Source organism: Myxine glutinosa, unplaced genomic scaffold, assembly GCF_964187855.1.
Source record: "Myxine glutinosa unplaced genomic scaffold, kmMyxGlut1.1 SCAFFOLD_1376, whole genome shotgun sequence".
Classification (NCBI taxonomy): Eukaryota; Metazoa; Chordata; class Myxini; order Myxiniformes; family Myxinidae; genus Myxine; species Myxine glutinosa.
Window position 1 is genome coordinate 98534 of NW_027617471.1, and position 16826 is coordinate 115359.

The 16826-nt window shown below is 44.9% G+C and overlaps 1 protein-coding gene across 1 annotated transcript in view; it reads left to right on the top strand.

Moving 5' to 3' along the window:
- Positions 1-14713, top strand: part of LOC137416275 (uncharacterized) — a 91836-nt gene extending 77123 nt beyond the window's left edge. The window contains exons 14-17 of the mRNA XM_078769136.1: positions 5746-5868; positions 6044-6094; positions 7068-7120; positions 14692-14713. Of these exons, the coding sequence (XP_078625262.1) occupies positions 5746-5868; positions 6044-6094; positions 7068-7076 (183 nt within the window). The 3' untranslated portion in view covers positions 7077-7120; positions 14692-14713. The remainder of the gene's footprint in view (positions 1-5745; positions 5869-6043; positions 6095-7067; positions 7121-14691) is intronic.
- The last annotated feature ends 2113 nt before the right edge of the window (positions 14714-16826 follow it).

A 16826-nucleotide genomic window follows, 5' to 3' on the forward strand; every position in this document is an offset into this window, starting at 1 on the left:
AATTAATGGAAGACACAGCCTTACCCTACAACACAAAATAAGGAAATAACTGTCAACAAAGGGGGAAATCTATGATTGGCTAACGTGAGTATGCCGCCTTTAACGACAAGCAGGGAATTACCAGTGAACTGGTACTCACTTGGTGCAATGGAGTATTTAAATTAATGGAAGACACAGCCTTACCCTACAACACAAAATAAGGAAATAACTGTCAACAAAGGGGGAAATCTATGATTGGCTAACGTGAGTGCTTATGAAATAACTACGGAACGACCTTTGACCTTTATACATAACTGGAGTAAGGAGGGCGATATTTTTACAACAATTCACACAACAACAACAAAAAAAAACACAACCCTCATATCCACAACAATATATATATATATATATATATATATATATATATATATCCGAGGTGGTGGAATTGCCGTAATCCACCGTCAAGACATCAGGACCAGCCTCATCCTCATCCCCATCGCCTCATCCTCATCCTTTGAACACCTGGCTTTTAAACTCTCTGGTCGCACGCAGTCAGTCATGGCTCTCGTCTACCGCCCTCCCAAACCACACCCATTATTCCTGTCTGACTTCTCCTACTTTCTGACCCAGCTATGTTCCCTCTCCCCCTCAATCCTCCTCCTTGGTGATTTCAATATCCACATGGACTCCACTGACTCCACAATAACCACTGACTTCACTGATTTACTCACCTGCTTTAACCTCACTCAACATGTCAACTTTCCTACACATATCCGTGGTCACATTTTGGACCTTGTCTGCTCCACTGGATTAATTTTGCACCATCTCTCTGGCTCCGACCTCACCCTCTCTGACCACTTAGCCATCACTATGACCATCAACATCCCCACCCCAACACCAAGACATTATCGCATTATCAACTTCCGTAAGCTAAACGCTCTTTCACCTACCTCATTCTCATCCACCCTCTCTGAAAAAATGTCCACTTCTCCCTTCATTGACCTCCACACCCCTTCCGACCTCACTGACTACTACAACCACACTCTCCTCCTGCCTTGACCAGCTTGCGCCTGTAAAAACCAAAACAGTTTCTTTCACCCATTCTGCTCCCTGGTTTACCCCTGAACTCCGCCTGATGAAAACTCGTGCTCGCCAACTTGAAAGACTCCGCAATAAAACAGGTCTCACAGTTCACTCCCAAGCCTACAAGGACCACCTACAATACTACAAAGATGCCCTCTCCCACGCCCGCTCTGCCTACTACTCTCAAATTATCCACTCTGGCTCCGGAAACCCAAAAGCACTCTTCTCGACAATAAACAAACTCCTCCACCCCCTGGACACCACCACCCAGTCATTCACAGTAGACAACTGCATCTCCTTCCTTTCTTTCTTCCAACGCAAAATTGACAACATCTACAACAGCTTGACCACCGCCGCACCCGCTCCCCCTCCAACCACCTGCCCCCCCCCCCCCTTATCCTGCCTTCCCCTGTCTCAATTCTCCCCGGTCTCCCCTACTGACCTCTCTGAACTCCTCATAGGAATGAAAACTGCCACCTGCACTCTTGACCCCATCCCCTCCAGCTTTGTCAAGACCTCCCTCCCTGCTCTCTCTCCACTTATCATTGCAACAATAAACTCCTCCCTGTCTACAGGCATCGTCCCACCATCCCTCAAAATTGCTGCTGTTACCCCCATTCTAAAAAAACCTGGTCTAAACCCTGACACCCTAAACAACTTCAGACCCATCTCCAACCTACCCTTTGTGTCGAAAGTTTTGGAACGCGCTGTAGCCACTCAACTCAAACATCACCTCTCTGCCAATAACCTGGATGAAACATTCCAATCTGGAATCCGCTCCAACCACAGTGCTGAAACTGCTCTCCTCAAAATCACCAACGACCTTCTCCTCTCCTCTGACTCTGGCAACCTCAACATTCTCGTCCTCCTCGACCTCAGCGCTGCCTTTGACACCATCGATCACACCATCCTCCTCACCCGACTTGAATCCACCTTTAGCGTTACCGGCACTGCCCTCTCTTGGATTAAATCATACCTCTCTGACAGATGCCAGTTCATCTCCATCAATAACTGCAAATCCCCCAATGCTCCCCTCCCCCAAGGTGTCCCCCAAGGTTCAGTTCTTGGCCCCCTCCTCTTCATCCTTTACCTGTCCCCCCTCGGTCACTTAATCCGCCGTCATGGTCTCCAATTCCACTGCTTCGCCGATGACATCCAGCTTTTCATCTCCACCAAGTCCGTCTCCACCGACACCCACTCTATCCTGACAAACTGCATCTCTGAAATAAAATCCTGGCTTCAAATCAACTTCCTCAAACTTAACTGTGATAAATCTGAAATAATCATCATTGGCCCAAAAACGCTCACAAAATCCACCCATAACTTTGCCCTCAACATCGACGGTATCCCATTATCCACCTCCCCTCTCATCCGGAATCTTGGCGTCATCTTTGACCAAACCCTTTCCTTTGACAAATACACTAAACAGATCACAAAGACAGCCTTCTTTCACCTGAAAAACATCGCCCGTCTCCGCTCATCCCTCTCCTCCACGGCTGCAGAAACCCTCATCCACGCCTTCATCAACTCCCGTCTGGACTACTGCAATAGCCTCCTCTATGGTTCACCCTCAACAATCACCAATAAACTCCAATACATTCAGAACTCCGCTGCCCGTCTACTCACCCATTCCCGGACCCGTGACCACATCACCCCCGTCCTTTACAAGCTTCACTGGCTCCCCAACTCCCAGAGAATCCAGTACAAAATCCTCCTCTTGACCTTCAAAGCCCTCCATAACCTGGCCCCATCCTACCTGGCTGACCTCCTCTCCAGACACACTTCCACCCGCAACCTCCGCTCTGCTGGTACCAACCTCCTGACTCCCCCCCATCCGGACCAAATTCAGATCCTGGGGGGACAGGGCCTTCTCCATCGCTGCTCCCACCCTCTGGAACTCACTACCTCACACCATCAGAGACTCCTCCTCACTCACCACATTCAAAACATCACTCAAGACCCACCTGTTCAGCACTGCATTCAACATTCAACCCACAGCATTTAACCCCTGACTATCACGTCTCCTTCCTCCTTTTGCTTTAAACTAGGGCATGCCCGTACTATATATATATCTAAAATTATATCCCCCCCTCTATTTACATGAAATGGTTTGGTCCATGAAATGTTTTGGTCCATTCGCAACTCCAAAGCGAACGGCGAACGCTTTACATGAAATGGTTTGGTGCATGAAATGTTTTGGTGCATTCGCAACGCCAAAGCGAACGGCGAACGGCTTGCGAGTACAGTGACAATCCCCCCCCCCCCCCCCCCCCCCTCTATTTACATGGAATGGTTTTTATTAGTTTTAAAACATAGTTTAACGCCAACATAGCGCCAACATAGTTTGCAAACGTGAAATAAATGAATACGCTCTCAAATGTGCCATCCGAGGCAGAGTGTGTTCGCCACGTTCGGCACACGCGATAGCTCGCTGCTCTCTGATTGGTTGAATCGTTTTTTGGACATAGCTCGGTAAGTAATTGTCCGATTAATATGAAACCTTGAAAAGGCACATCCTCGGGTCCCCAGCAATATACCTGGCAAGTTTAAAGTATATCGGACCCGTGGTTGTCGAGAAACAGCGGTCACAGACAAACAAACACACAGAGATTACTGGAATTATAGATAGATATTTCCCTATTGATTCTTGTCTTTTTGCAATTGTTGTTTTCATGTTTTGTTATGCATTATGTTTTGCACTCTGTCAAAGCGCCTTTGGGCTTCATGAAAAGCGCTATACAAAATAAATGAATTATTATTATTATTATTATTATTACTAGGGCATGCCCGTACTATATATAAGCTAGGACGTGCCCGTACGTGGGTGCCCGTTCCTTGCCAAAAAAAAAAAAAAAAAAAATTTGTGTAGGGGTGTGTGTGTGTAAACATCCTAGGGCGTGCCCGTACGTGGGTGCAAAAAAACATGCGTGCAAACAACAACAACAAAAAAAAACTTTGAAACCACGTGGCAGTAACGACCACAGAACCCCCCCCCCCCCCCTCTATTTACATGAATGGTTTGGTCCATTCGCAACGACCACAGAACCCCCCCCCTCTATTTACATGAAATGGTTTGGTCCAAAGCGAACGGCTTGCGGTGTTTGGTAAAGAAATCGCCATAGCTCGGTAACTACTTGTCCGATTAATTTCAAACCTTGAAAAGGCACATCCTCGGGTCCCCAGCAATATACCTGGCAAGTTTCAAGTATATCGGACCGGTAGTTGTCGAGAAACAGCGGTCACAGACAAACATACACACATACACACATACACACAGAGATTAATGGAATTATAGATATATATATATATATATATATATATATATATATATATATATATATATATATATATATATATATATATATATATATACACAAAGAATTAAGTTAAGCACCCCTACACAACGAATTAAGGTAAGCACCCCCTAATATATATTCTTTGTGTATATGTATACATTGGCATATATTCTAAGGTATGTGAGATCAAATAATGATTGGTATGACATTAGCAATTATCCATTGATGAAATTGAGTGATCAAAGTGAAAAAAAGTGATTGGTTGAGTCAGTGATCCGATCACGTGGGTCCTACACACGTTATTGATGCAAAGATCGCTAGAGGTCTTCTCAGAACAATGACTGTACGTTAGAAAACATAAACGTCATCCACACTGTCCGTGATGGACCTATAGCTCCATACTTAAATTGAGGTGAAAATATGCCTAAAATTCCCAAAAAATTTCACCTTAAATTATTCAGAATAAAATATTGAAAACGGCATGATTGTTATGTTTTTATGTGACCATAATATCACTTCTCCAGAAAATATAGCAATATCATGGGTATATTACACTGTTTTGACGACAACAAACTTGTAATGTGCGAGGTTGTAAAAAAACGGGGGGGGTGCTTAACTTAATTCTTTGTGTATATATATATATATATATATATATATATATATATATATATATATATAATTCATTTCATAATTCAATTCAATTCAATATATATATATATATATATACATATATATATATATATATATATACACATATATATATATATATATATATATACATATATATATATATATATATATATGCATATATATATATATATATATATATATATATATATATATACATACATATATATATATATATATATATATATATATATATATATATATATGTATATATATATATATATATATATATATATATATATATATATATATATATATATATATATATATGCCCACACTCACACACCCATGCATATATACATACCCTCACACACATAGACGTGCATACATTCACACAAAAAAATACACACACTCACATATACTTAACACACACAACACACACACCTCATCCATCCATTTCCAAAAGTCACATATATTATGAATCGAATTATAACCACATCGAATAAACCCACATGTACTGTACTTAACATCCAATTGTTGAGTTGAGAGGGTTTCTTTTTCAGCGAGGAAAAACCTTTTGTTTTGTACACCATAACTTATTTGATGAATGAAAATGTATTTTATTAGTTTTGAGTCAAACCTTGGTTATTTGCATCAGTTAGTGCTTGTTTGGAATATGCTTATTATGCAAATGTCAGTATTCGATTGCAACGATTGTTTAGGATTCGGTCACAAATACATTTGTTTTGCTTCTTTGCAGACGTCACATGGCAAGACTGACTTCAATGTGGGAAACAGTCCACCAACCTTTGGAAGGGAAACATTGGTTTCCCTTCTGACTGCGATGCTTCGGGAGGATCCATTGGAGAGGCTCACTATGACGGTGAAGGATTGACACAGTTTTCAACTGCAGTATTTTATTTGCATGAACAAGAATGTCAAACACATGCTGAGATTGCTGACCTCCTGTTATTGTGGATCAAAATGCAATTGCTCACTGGTGGAGGTGTTTCCTGATCGTGTTTAAATTTGATTCTAACACATCCATTGCTTTGCAGGAGATTGTGAACCATGCCTGGTTCAAGGAAAATCACCCGTTTTATTTTAAGGTAACCGGCATGCCTTTTTTTTCTCTTTTCACATCTTCCAATCTTATAGTTTCTCTGCAAAATGGAGTCTCATGGAAGAGCATCCTGATAGAGTATGTGAACTGATAACATGGAATCAGGGCAAGTCTTGAACAAAATCAACACTAACTTCCGGTTCCAGGTCCGAGTGCGTTAGAGTTGAATCGTGCCATTTGTCTTTCCAGTTTATCAAAGCAAAGGGTTCAGACGAGATCCGTTGTCTTTAAAGTGTAATTCTAAAGAGTTCTAAAGGGTAATTCTGGAGGGTTCCAAAGGTTAATTCTAAAGGTTTCTTTCTAAAGCATATATATTTGTTTACAACGGCTTCACCGCTGGTCGACTTTAAGTCTTGTTTTGTTTTTCTTAGGAAACACTCGCTTCTCCAAATATCCACATGTGCACCCACTCACGTCACCACAGCACCAACGCTGGTAACTTGCAGCGGTTCATGTACACCGGAGGCCTACGAGGCCTCAGAATTAAACCCATAAGAGGGAATTAAACCCATAAGAGGGAATTAAACCCATAAGTGGGAATTAAACCCATAAGAATAACTCTTTAGAACCCTGTATAATTATCCTTTATAAGCCTGTAAAATGAACCTTTCGAACTCCCTGGGATTAAAACCCAGGCTAGACAGCTCGCAGGTGAGTGTGCGAGCTTGGGACACAAAGGGGAACGAAAAAAGTGTGGCTAAAAAAAAACAAAAAAAAAACTCTTTGGTGATCTTCATACCGTCTTTACCACTTCACGTCTTGGCTTCATTGTCAACTGTGTTTGAAGATGCTTGGTCGGGGAACACAGTGTAGTGGTGTTGTTTGCTGTCTAAATGTAGAAAACACAAATACCAGATGCAGTCTAATTTTCACCTCCGTGACTGCACTTTTATTCTCACATTGTTTCTTCTTATTTGTGACATTTAACTACAGCTCTATGAAATCTTTATTTTCTGCAGGAATGCTGAGCCTGAAGTGATAAATGAATCTGTTGAGGAAGAGTCACCAACTGGTGAGTTTTGAGAATTAATCTTTTCACAAAATAAATTATCGTCTCATTTACAACTACAACAAGAAAGAGCAATCAGAGATTGCAGACCCTCGCCAGGACGTGTTTTCAGTGGTTTTTAAGGCTTTTGTGTTGAAACAAATATGGCGGCCGAACCACGTGACCAATGAAGTCATCATTATTATTTTTTCCCACACCAATTTATCCCGAGATGATGCTCAAGAAAGTTAGGTCATTGTTCACAACTGTATTTTGTCGAAACTGTATTTATCTTTCGGTCTCTGAACCTATAGTGTGTCCCTTGGAAGTTTCTCGGTGTGTATCTTTCATAAATTAATCGTTTCTGTTTGCCACGCGTGTTGCAGCCTTGCCTCAGGCTTCCTCTATCCCCCGTCGAAGTTTGTTTCTTCCTTCGCTGTTTTTGCTAGGTTTTTAGATTACCCTTTCTCCCCCCCAAACTTCCCCGTACATCTACTCTTTGTCGAACGTTTAAATCCCCCCCCCCCCCCTCCAAAAAAAACAGCAACAAAAAACAACATTTATTTCCCATTCTCCACGTGTGAAGTTCTCCCATCGTGTGATTCTACCCACGTGCACTGTCTCGCCCCGCCCCCATTATCTCCCTCCCTTCCACCTTTTCCCCTGTTCACGTGACTCGTGGTTGTCCCTCTCGGCTCCCTCTCCCCGTTGGTATTTTTGTGAATATAAGATTGTTCTTCACGGTTCTGTTTAAATATGTTTATACTTTCCCCTGCAGTGTTTTATTCAGTGGTATATTACAACACGCTGTTTTTCTTCCTATTTAAAAGGCTTTTTTCAATTTCCTCTCCAACTCATTCCATTTCAAAAAAATATTCAATCTCTTATAACTCTAAATCACTATATGCTCTAAATTCACATTCATTCCACCCCTCCTCCATCGTTCTTAAACGGATTGCTAACTTGAAAATCACAATAAACCCAAATTGTTCGTCTTTCATTAATCATCCACTTTCTAAACTCCCCCCTTGCCCCTCCCCTCCTAAACTCCCCCCCAGACCCTCCCCTCCTAAACTCCCCCCTCGCCCCTCCACTCTTAAACTCCCGCCTTGCTCCTCCCATTCAAAACTCCCCCCCAACCCCTCCCCTTCTTATCTCCCCCCCCCCCAACCATCCCTCCCAAATTCCCCCCCTCCCACCACCTCCTCAAAGCTGCCTCCTCCCCACTTCGTCTTCCTTCTATCTCATACCTCCATCTCCCCCAACCTTCTAATTTCCTCTGCCCCTCCTCAAACAACCCCTCACTCTGCCTCATCCCATCACCATCAAACCTTTCATCCTCCTCATCCTTCCCTCTCTTGTAACTCTTCTGTAATTTCTGACACACTATCAACTGCTCTCCCTACATCTCCCTCTCATCCTTCATCTGACCCTATCCCTCCCCTCCCCTGTCCTGCACCCGATGCTCCCCCTCTCTCCTCATTAACGGTATGGACCTCAAACATCCTTCGCTCAAACCTGATTGATCTCTCCATTCAGGTTGCTTCTGACAATCCAGACATGATCTGCTTAACAGAAACTTTCCTCCTTCAAGATGTCTCTGAATCCTTAATATCTCTTCCTGGTTACTCCCTCCTCCGGTATGATAGACCTGAGCCTCGTCCTGGTGGTGGGGTTGCTATCTTTATCAAAAACTCTCTTCCTCACTCTCCTTGAACTGCCCTCTCTCCACCCCACCTCCAGGAGTACCTCTGGCTACGGCTTCCTCTCCGCTCCCACCTTTTGTTCATATGTGTTCTGTACCGTCCTCCAAACAGTGATGACTCCATTTACATTTCGCTGTCTGACAAAATGGACCAACTTCTATCAACTCATCCAAACTCTCTCTTCCTCATATGTGGTGACTTCAACTGTCATCATGTCAGCTGGCTGGGTGTGGGTTCCTCTCTCACCAGCCATGGCACCTCAGCAAAGGACTTCTGCGACTCATTGGGACTGACACAATCTGTCAATTTCCCGACCCGGATCTCAGTCAATGGAGTATCTTCTCTTCTCGACTTGGTTATGACAAACTTCCCTGCAAATGTCTGCTGCTCTTCTTCTGCTCCATTCGGTTATTTTGATCATGTGCTTGTCAAAGTGGACATCACTCTGGCCATTCTCAGAGAGCCTCCTCAGTGCCGACGAGTCTGGCATTTCACTCAAGCTGACTGGCATGGTCTGCAAGCAGCAATCAATCATCTAGACTGGTCTGCCATCTCCACTGCCTCTGACATCAATTGTTCCTGGGAATTCTTCCAAAGCAAACTGCTCTCTCTCATGCACAGATTTATCCCATCTTGTCTTCAGTTGTCTTACCCTTCCTCCCGTCCATGGTACACTGAATCTTGTGGTGAGGCAGTTGCCCTGAAACAACTTGCCTTTGCCTCTTAAAAGGCAAATCCAACTGAAGGCAATCTCAGTTCCTTCCACCAGGCTCGGAACAAGTGTGTGTCTACCCTCAGGAGTGCCAGGAAGCACTATCTCTCCACACTCAAGATTGAACTCTCAAACCTGTCTCTTTCCTTCAAATCCTGGTGGCGTCTGGTCAAATCCGTTTATGGTGTTTGTTCCTGCTCCATCCCCTCCCTCACCTCAAATGGCTACATAGTTGACACCGCACGTGACAAAGCCGAATGCCTCAACTCTGTGTTTGCCTCAAAATATTGTGTCCCAAACCCATCTCTCTCTGTTCCCCCCTTTCCCAGTTGAACCCAACTGCTTCTGGATGCTGTGTCCTTCTCTCCTGACAAGGTGGAGAAGTTTTTGTCAAACCTCGACTCTGATTCTGCAACTTTACCAGACAGCAACAGTCCACGGGTCCTAAAATCCTGCTCTTCCGCTCTATCTCACCCTCTCTCTGTTCTTTTCACCCTCTCTTTTGCTCAAGGTCATCTGCCAGCATCTTGGAAATCAGCAAACATTACCGCTTCATACACAAAATGTGGAAAAACAGATCCTTGCAACTACAGACCAATCAGCCTGCTCCCAATTATCAGCAGAGCCATGGAATCCATCATTGCTTCGGTTATCAAATCCTTCCTCTTCTCCAATGGCTTGATCTCCGATCATCAATTTGGATTCAGACAAGGCCATTCTACTCTGGACATGCTGCTTCTGCTATCTCAACAATGGATGAAGGTCCTCAATGCCAAACATGAAATCAGAGCTGTCTCCCTTGACATATCACGTCCCTCCAAGTCTTTAAAACAGCTGTTCACCAACATGTCTTATCTTCCCCCATCCAAAAACTTGATCTTTTCTACCCCCGTTAATGCACTCCAAACCCACCTTTTTCAATCTCCGACTTCATTCCTGAAATTCCGAGTAGTGTCCAATTGTTTTACACCATGCACCCCTCCACCCTCCCCCCAGCCCTCTCCCCTCCACAGATCTACCGACGTCCCTGTTCTCTGCTGTTGTTGTGCTTGTGTTCTTTTCCTATGTCTTGCCCCTCTTGTCTTCTGCTCCCTTTATTGCATGCTTTATGTGTTCGTGCATGTTTTCGTGTTTAATGTGTTGGGTCTTACACGAGCCTCGATTCTGTGTACCAAAAAAAAAAAAATACAGGTGTTGCACCACCCATCTCACATCATGCTCCATCCTTTCCTCAATATTTTTTCTTTCCCCATGAACACTTTTCATTCTACCCTTCACTTCCAGTGTCCTGTATTTACCCTCCCCTCCCCCCACTCTCTGTCTGTCTGTCTGTCTGTCTCTGTCTCTCTCTCTCTCTCTCTCTCTCTCTCTCTCTCTCTCTCTCTCTCTCTCTCTCTCTCTCTCTCGGTCTTGGTCTCGGTCTCGGTCTCTCTCTCTTCTCTCTTTCTTCATCCCCTCTTCCTGTTCCTTCTTTCCCCGACTTCTGTCCAACTATGGCCCTCTATCACCTTGCTCTTCCATGACCTTTTTGTTTTTACCTTTATCATTTTGTGTTTATTTCAACAATGAAACATTCAAATCTTCAAAAACAAAACAACTTTTCCTCATCTGGTTTCTCAAAAATGAAAAATGTCATTGCCTTTTTTTTTTTTTTTTTGGGATACAGAGTCGAGGCTCGTGAAAGAGCTAACATTTGTCAAACAAACAAATCAAACAAACAAGCAAACAAAGTATATAAAAAGGGGAGCGGTCGACAAGATGGGCAGAGAAAGGGAGGAAGCACACAAACACAACATTTGAGAGCAGGGACATCGGGAGATGTGTGTGAGGGAGAGGGCTTGGGGGAGTGGGGGGCAGGATAGGTATAAAACACAAGGACACCAAGGACTTCCAGGAAAGAAGACGGCACCTCAAAAAGTGGATTTGGGGTGAAATTAGCGGGGGTAGAAAAGATGAAGGTTTTGGATTGGGGAAGATAAGAGATGGTGGTGAACAGCCGTTTTAAAGACCTGGAGGGGGGAGTGGGATTGACGAGAGTGAGGGAGTTTGTTCCAGAGGCGGGAGAAAAGAGGAATGAAGGAGTGAAGGTGAGCAGAGAGTCTTGATTTTGGCAGTTTAACCATAAGAGGGTTGCAGGCAGATCTTGTGCGACCTGGAGGAATATTTGGGGGACAGAGCCCAGAGAGAGCTGGGGGAGCAAGGCCGGAGAGGAGTCGGTAGAAGACGGAAAGACCACCAACCTGCCTGCGGTGAGTAAGTGAAAGGCCCTCGGAGATAGCGTCATCGTGGGAGATTCCAATGATTCTGAATGCTTTCGTTTCAACAGCATGAAGACGAGCTAGGTGTGAGGCAGGAGCACCAGCCCAGAGGGGAGAGCAGTACTCCATTGAGCTGCGGATGAAAGCCTTGTATGTGGTGAGGAGCTCAGGTGTGCCAAGGAAGGACTTCGCATGATGGAGGATGCCCAGTCGGCGACTGGCTTTCGAGGCCAGCTTGGAAATGTGGTTTTCCCAGGAAAGATCATGGTGGATAGTGAGACCCAAAAGCTTGAGTCACAGAACTTCTTGGAGAGGATTATTCAGAAAGTAGATGGGAGGGTTGTCCAGTCGGTCTTTTCGGAGAGACATCGTAAGAGTGTGAGATTTGTCAGAATTGAAAGACATGTTCCACTTGTTTGCCCAGTCTGTGATTTTGTCCAGGTCTGCAGAGAGTGAGGAGGCTGCAGACTGCCGATCTGAGGGATGAGGAATGGAGCGGCAGAGAGTGGAGTCATCAGCAAAGAGATAGAGAGGATTTTCAAGAGAGTCGGAGAGATCATTGATGAAGACCAGAAAAAGCACAGGGCCCAGAACACTGCCTTGGGGAACTCCAGCCTGAACAGGAAGAGGAGATGAGAGAAACCCATTCAGGGCCACACGTTGACTATGACTAGACAGGAAGTCCGCCAGTCATGCGTGGAGATTTCCATGGATACCAAAGGAGGAGAGTTTGGTGAGCAGAGCGGGGTGCCAGACCGTATCGAAGGCACGTGATATGTCGAGGGAGACAGCTCTAATTTCCTGTTTGGCATTGAGGACCTCCATCCATTGTTGAGACAGCAGAAGCAGCATGTCCAGAGTAGAGTGACCTGGTCTGAAACCAAATTGATGATCAGAGATCAAGCCATTGGAGAAGAGGAAAGATTTCATATCGAAGCAATGATGGATTCCATGACTTTGCTGATAATTGGGAGAAGGTTGATTGGTCTGTAGTTGCTAGGATCTGTTTTTGCACCTTTTTTGTGCAAAGCGGTTATGTTGGCTGATTTCCAAGCAGATGGCAGTTGACCTTGAGCAAAAGAGAGGGTGAAAAGAACAGAGAGAGGGTGAGATAGAGCGGAAGAGCAGGATTTTAGGACCCGTGGACTGTTGCTGTCCAGGTTTTGTGGACCAGGTTTTGGAAGAGGGAGACAGATAAGAGAGTTCGGTCTTGAGAACGGAGAGATATTGTTTCCTGGCTCTCCTGAGGGTGGACACACACTTGTTTCGGGCTTTGTGAAAGGAAATGAGATTTCCTTCCGTTGGATTTGCTTTCCAGGAGACGAAGGCAAGTTGTTTCTGGGCAACAGCCTCACCACAAGATTCCGTGTACCATGGACGGGAGGAAGGGTATGACAACTGAAGACGAGATGGGATAAATCTGTGCATGAGAGAGAGCAATTTACTTTGGAAGAATTCCCAAGATGAGTTGATGTCAGAGGTGGTAGAGATGGGAGACCAGTCCAGATGATTGATGGCTGCTTGAAGACCGTGCCAGTTGGCCTGAGTGAAATGCCAGACTCGTCGACGCTGAGCAGGCTCCCTGAGAATGGTCAGAGAGATGTCCACTTTAACAAGCACATGATCAGATGAGCTGATTGGAGCAGAAGTAGAGCAGCAGACATTTTCAGGGAAGTTAGTCATAACCAAGTCCAGAAGAGAAGATGCTCTGTTGACTGAGATCCGGGTCGGGAAATTGACAGATTGTGTCAGCCCCAGTGAGTCGCAGAATTCCTTTGCTGAGGAGCCATGGCTGGTGAGAGAGGTACCCACACCCAGCCAACTGGCATGGTGACAATTGAAATCACCACATATGAGGAAGAGAGAGAGTTGGGATGAGTCGATTGAAGTTGGTCCATATTATCAGACAGCGAGTTGGAGTCATCACTGTTTGGTGGACGGTACAACACACATATGAACAAGAGGTGGGAGCGAAGGGGAAGCCATAGCCAGAGGTATTCCTGGGGGTGAGGTGAAGAGAGTGCAGTGCAGGGCTAGTGAGGAAGAGAGTTTTTGATAAAGATAGCAACCCCACCTCCAGGACGAGGCTCAGGTCTATCTTACCGGAGGAGGGAGTAACCCGGGAGAGATACTAAGGAATCAGAGACATCATGAAGGAGGAAAGTTTCTGTGAAGCAGATCACGTTTGGTTTGTCAGAAGCAACTTGTATGGGGAGATCAGTTAAGTTTGAACGAAGGCCCCAGATGTTTGAGGTCCATACTGTTAATGAAGAGGAAGGGGGAGCATCGGATACAGAACAGGGGGGAGGAGGGGTAGGGTAAGATGTGGAAGAGGAGGAAGAGGTAGGGAGAGCTGTTGAAGGTGTGTCAGAGATTTCAGAATAGCTCGGAGAAACGGAAGGATGGGGCGGACAAAAAGTTTGATGGTGATTGGATGAGGCACAGTGAGGTGTTATTTGAGGAAGGGAAGAGCGAGGTAGAAGGTTGGGGGAGATGGAGGTGAGAGTTGGAAGGGGAAGAAGTGGGGAGGATGCTTTGAGGAGGGGGAGTGAGAGGGGGGAAATTGAGAAGAAATGAGGGTGGGGAGATTTGAAGGGGAGGCGCGAGGGGGGAGTTTCGGAGGGAAGGGACAAGGAAGGGATTTGAAAGGGATGGGATATGGGGAGATTTGGAGGGGAGGGGTGTGGGGGGAGTCTAGGAGGGGAGGGGTGAGGCGGAGTCTTGGAGAGGAGGGGTGTGGGGGAGTTTAGGAGGGAAGGGGTGAGATTGGATTTTAGAAAGTGTACGATTAATGGGAAACGAACATTTATTGCAAAATGAGTTTCTTGTGACCTTTGAGTCAAAATTACGTTTAAGGACGCTGGAGGGAGTATGGAGCAAATCGCCTTGCCCTTATATGTTGCTGTTTGATGTGTGCAGGTTCACTCGCTTCCCAACGTTGGGCGAGACAACCCGGTAAGATGGTCCTCCGGTAAGATCCTCCGGTCCTCCGGAGTCCGGAGGTCCGGGTCCTCCGGTCCTCCGGTAAGATAGACCTGAGCCTCGTCCTGGAGGTGGGGTTGCTATCTTTATCAAAAACTCTCTTCCTCACTAGCCCTGCACTGCACTCTCTTCACCTCACCCCCAGGAATACCTCTGGCTATGGCTTCCCCTTCGCTCCCACCTCTTGTAATGTCTTTCTTTTTCTCTTTCTCTGTTTTCTGTGGAAACATACAGAAAAAGAGTTGTGGTTTCTCATGAATCAGGTGAGCTGAAGTTGGTTTCAGCCTCAGTGTGATGTTTGTGATGTGGTTTGAAATAGGACAGAAAGAATTGCACTCAAAATTGTAAAATCTAAACAACCACAATATGTGTGCATGTCAGAATATTTCATCTCCCTCTTCCCCAGATGGCTGAATGGCTCTTCCCCCCACCTCTCTCTCTCTCTCTCTCTCTCTCTCTCTCTCTCTCTCTCTCTCTCTCTCTCTCTCTCCCTCTCCCTCTCCCTCTCCCTCTCTCTTTTTCTTTCTCTTTCTCTTTCTCTTCTTTCTCTTTCTCTTTCTCTTTCTCTTTCTCTCTTTCTCTCACTCTTTCTCTCACTCTTTCTCTCACTCTTTCTCTCACTCTTTCTCTCACTCTTTCTCTCACTCTTTCTCTCACTCTTTCTCTCACTCTTTCTCTCACTCTTTCTCTCACTCTTTCTCTCACTCTTTCTCTCCCTCTTTCTCTCCCTCTTTCTCTCACTCTTTCTCTCACTCTTTCTCTCACTCTTTCTCTCCCTCTTTCTCTCGCTCTTTCTCTCACTCTTTCTCTCCCTCTTTCTCTCGCTCTTTCTCTCACTCTTTCTCTCCCTCTTTCTCTCCCTCTTTCTCTCCCTCTTTCTCTCCCTCTTTCTCTCCCTCTTTCTCTCCCTCTCTCTCTCCCTCTTTCTCTCCCTCTTTCTCTTTCTCTTTCTCTTTCTCTCTCTCTTTCTCTCACTCTCACTCTCACTCTCACTCTCACTCTCATTCTCACTCTCCCTCTCACTCTCCTTCTCCCTTTCCTTCTCTCTTTCTCTTTCTCTTTCTCTTTCTCTTTCTCTTTCTCTCCCTCTTTCTCTTCCTCTTTCTCTTCCTCTTTCTCTTTCTCTTTCTCTCCCTCTTTCTCTTCCTCTTTCGCTTCCTCTTCCTCTTCCTCTTTCTCTTTCTCTTTCTCTTTCTCTTTCTCTTTCTCTTCCTCTTCTCTTTCTCTCTCTCTTTCTCTTCCGCTTCCTCTTCCTCTTCCTCTTTTTCTCTTTCTCTTTCTCTTTCTCTTTCTCTTTCTCTTTCTCTCCCTCTCACTCTCACTCTCAGTCTCACTCTCACTCTCTCTGTCCGTCTCTCTCTGTCTTCTTTCTCTTTCTCTTTCTCTCCCTCTCACTCTCTCTGTCCCTCTCTCTCTGTCTTCCTCTCTTTCTCTTCTCTTTCTCTCCCTCTCACTCTCTCTGTCCCTCTTTCTCTTTCGCTTTCTCTCCCTCTTTCTCTTTCTCTTTCTCTTTCTCTTTCTGTTTCTATCCCTGTTTCTCTCCCTCTTTCTTCTCTTTCTCTTTCTCTTTCTCTCCCTCTTTCTCTTCCTCTTTCTCTTTCTCTTTCTCTTTCTCTTTCACTTCCTCTTCCTCTTTCTCTTTCTCTTTCTCTTTCTCTTTCTCTTTCTCTCCCTCTCACTCTCTCTGTCCCTCTCTCTCTGTCTTCTTTCTCTTTCTCTTTCTCTCCCTCTCACTCTCTCTGTCCCTCTCTCTCTGTCTTCCTCTCTCTTTCTCTTTCTCTTTCTCTTTCTCTCCTCTCACTCTCTCTCTGTCCCTCTTTCTCTTTCTCTTTCTCTTTCTCTTTCTCTTTCTATCCCTCTTTCTCTTTCTCTTTCTCTTTCTCTCCCTCTTTCTCTTTCTCTTTCTCTTCTCTTCTCTCCCTCTTTCTCTTTCTCTTTCTCTTTCTATCCCTCTTTCTCTTTCTCTTTCTCTCCCTCTTTCTCTCCTCTTTCTCTTTCTCTTTCTCTCCCTCTCACTCTCTCTGTCTTCCTCTCTTTCTCTTTCTCTTTCTCTTTCTCTCTCTGTCCCTCTC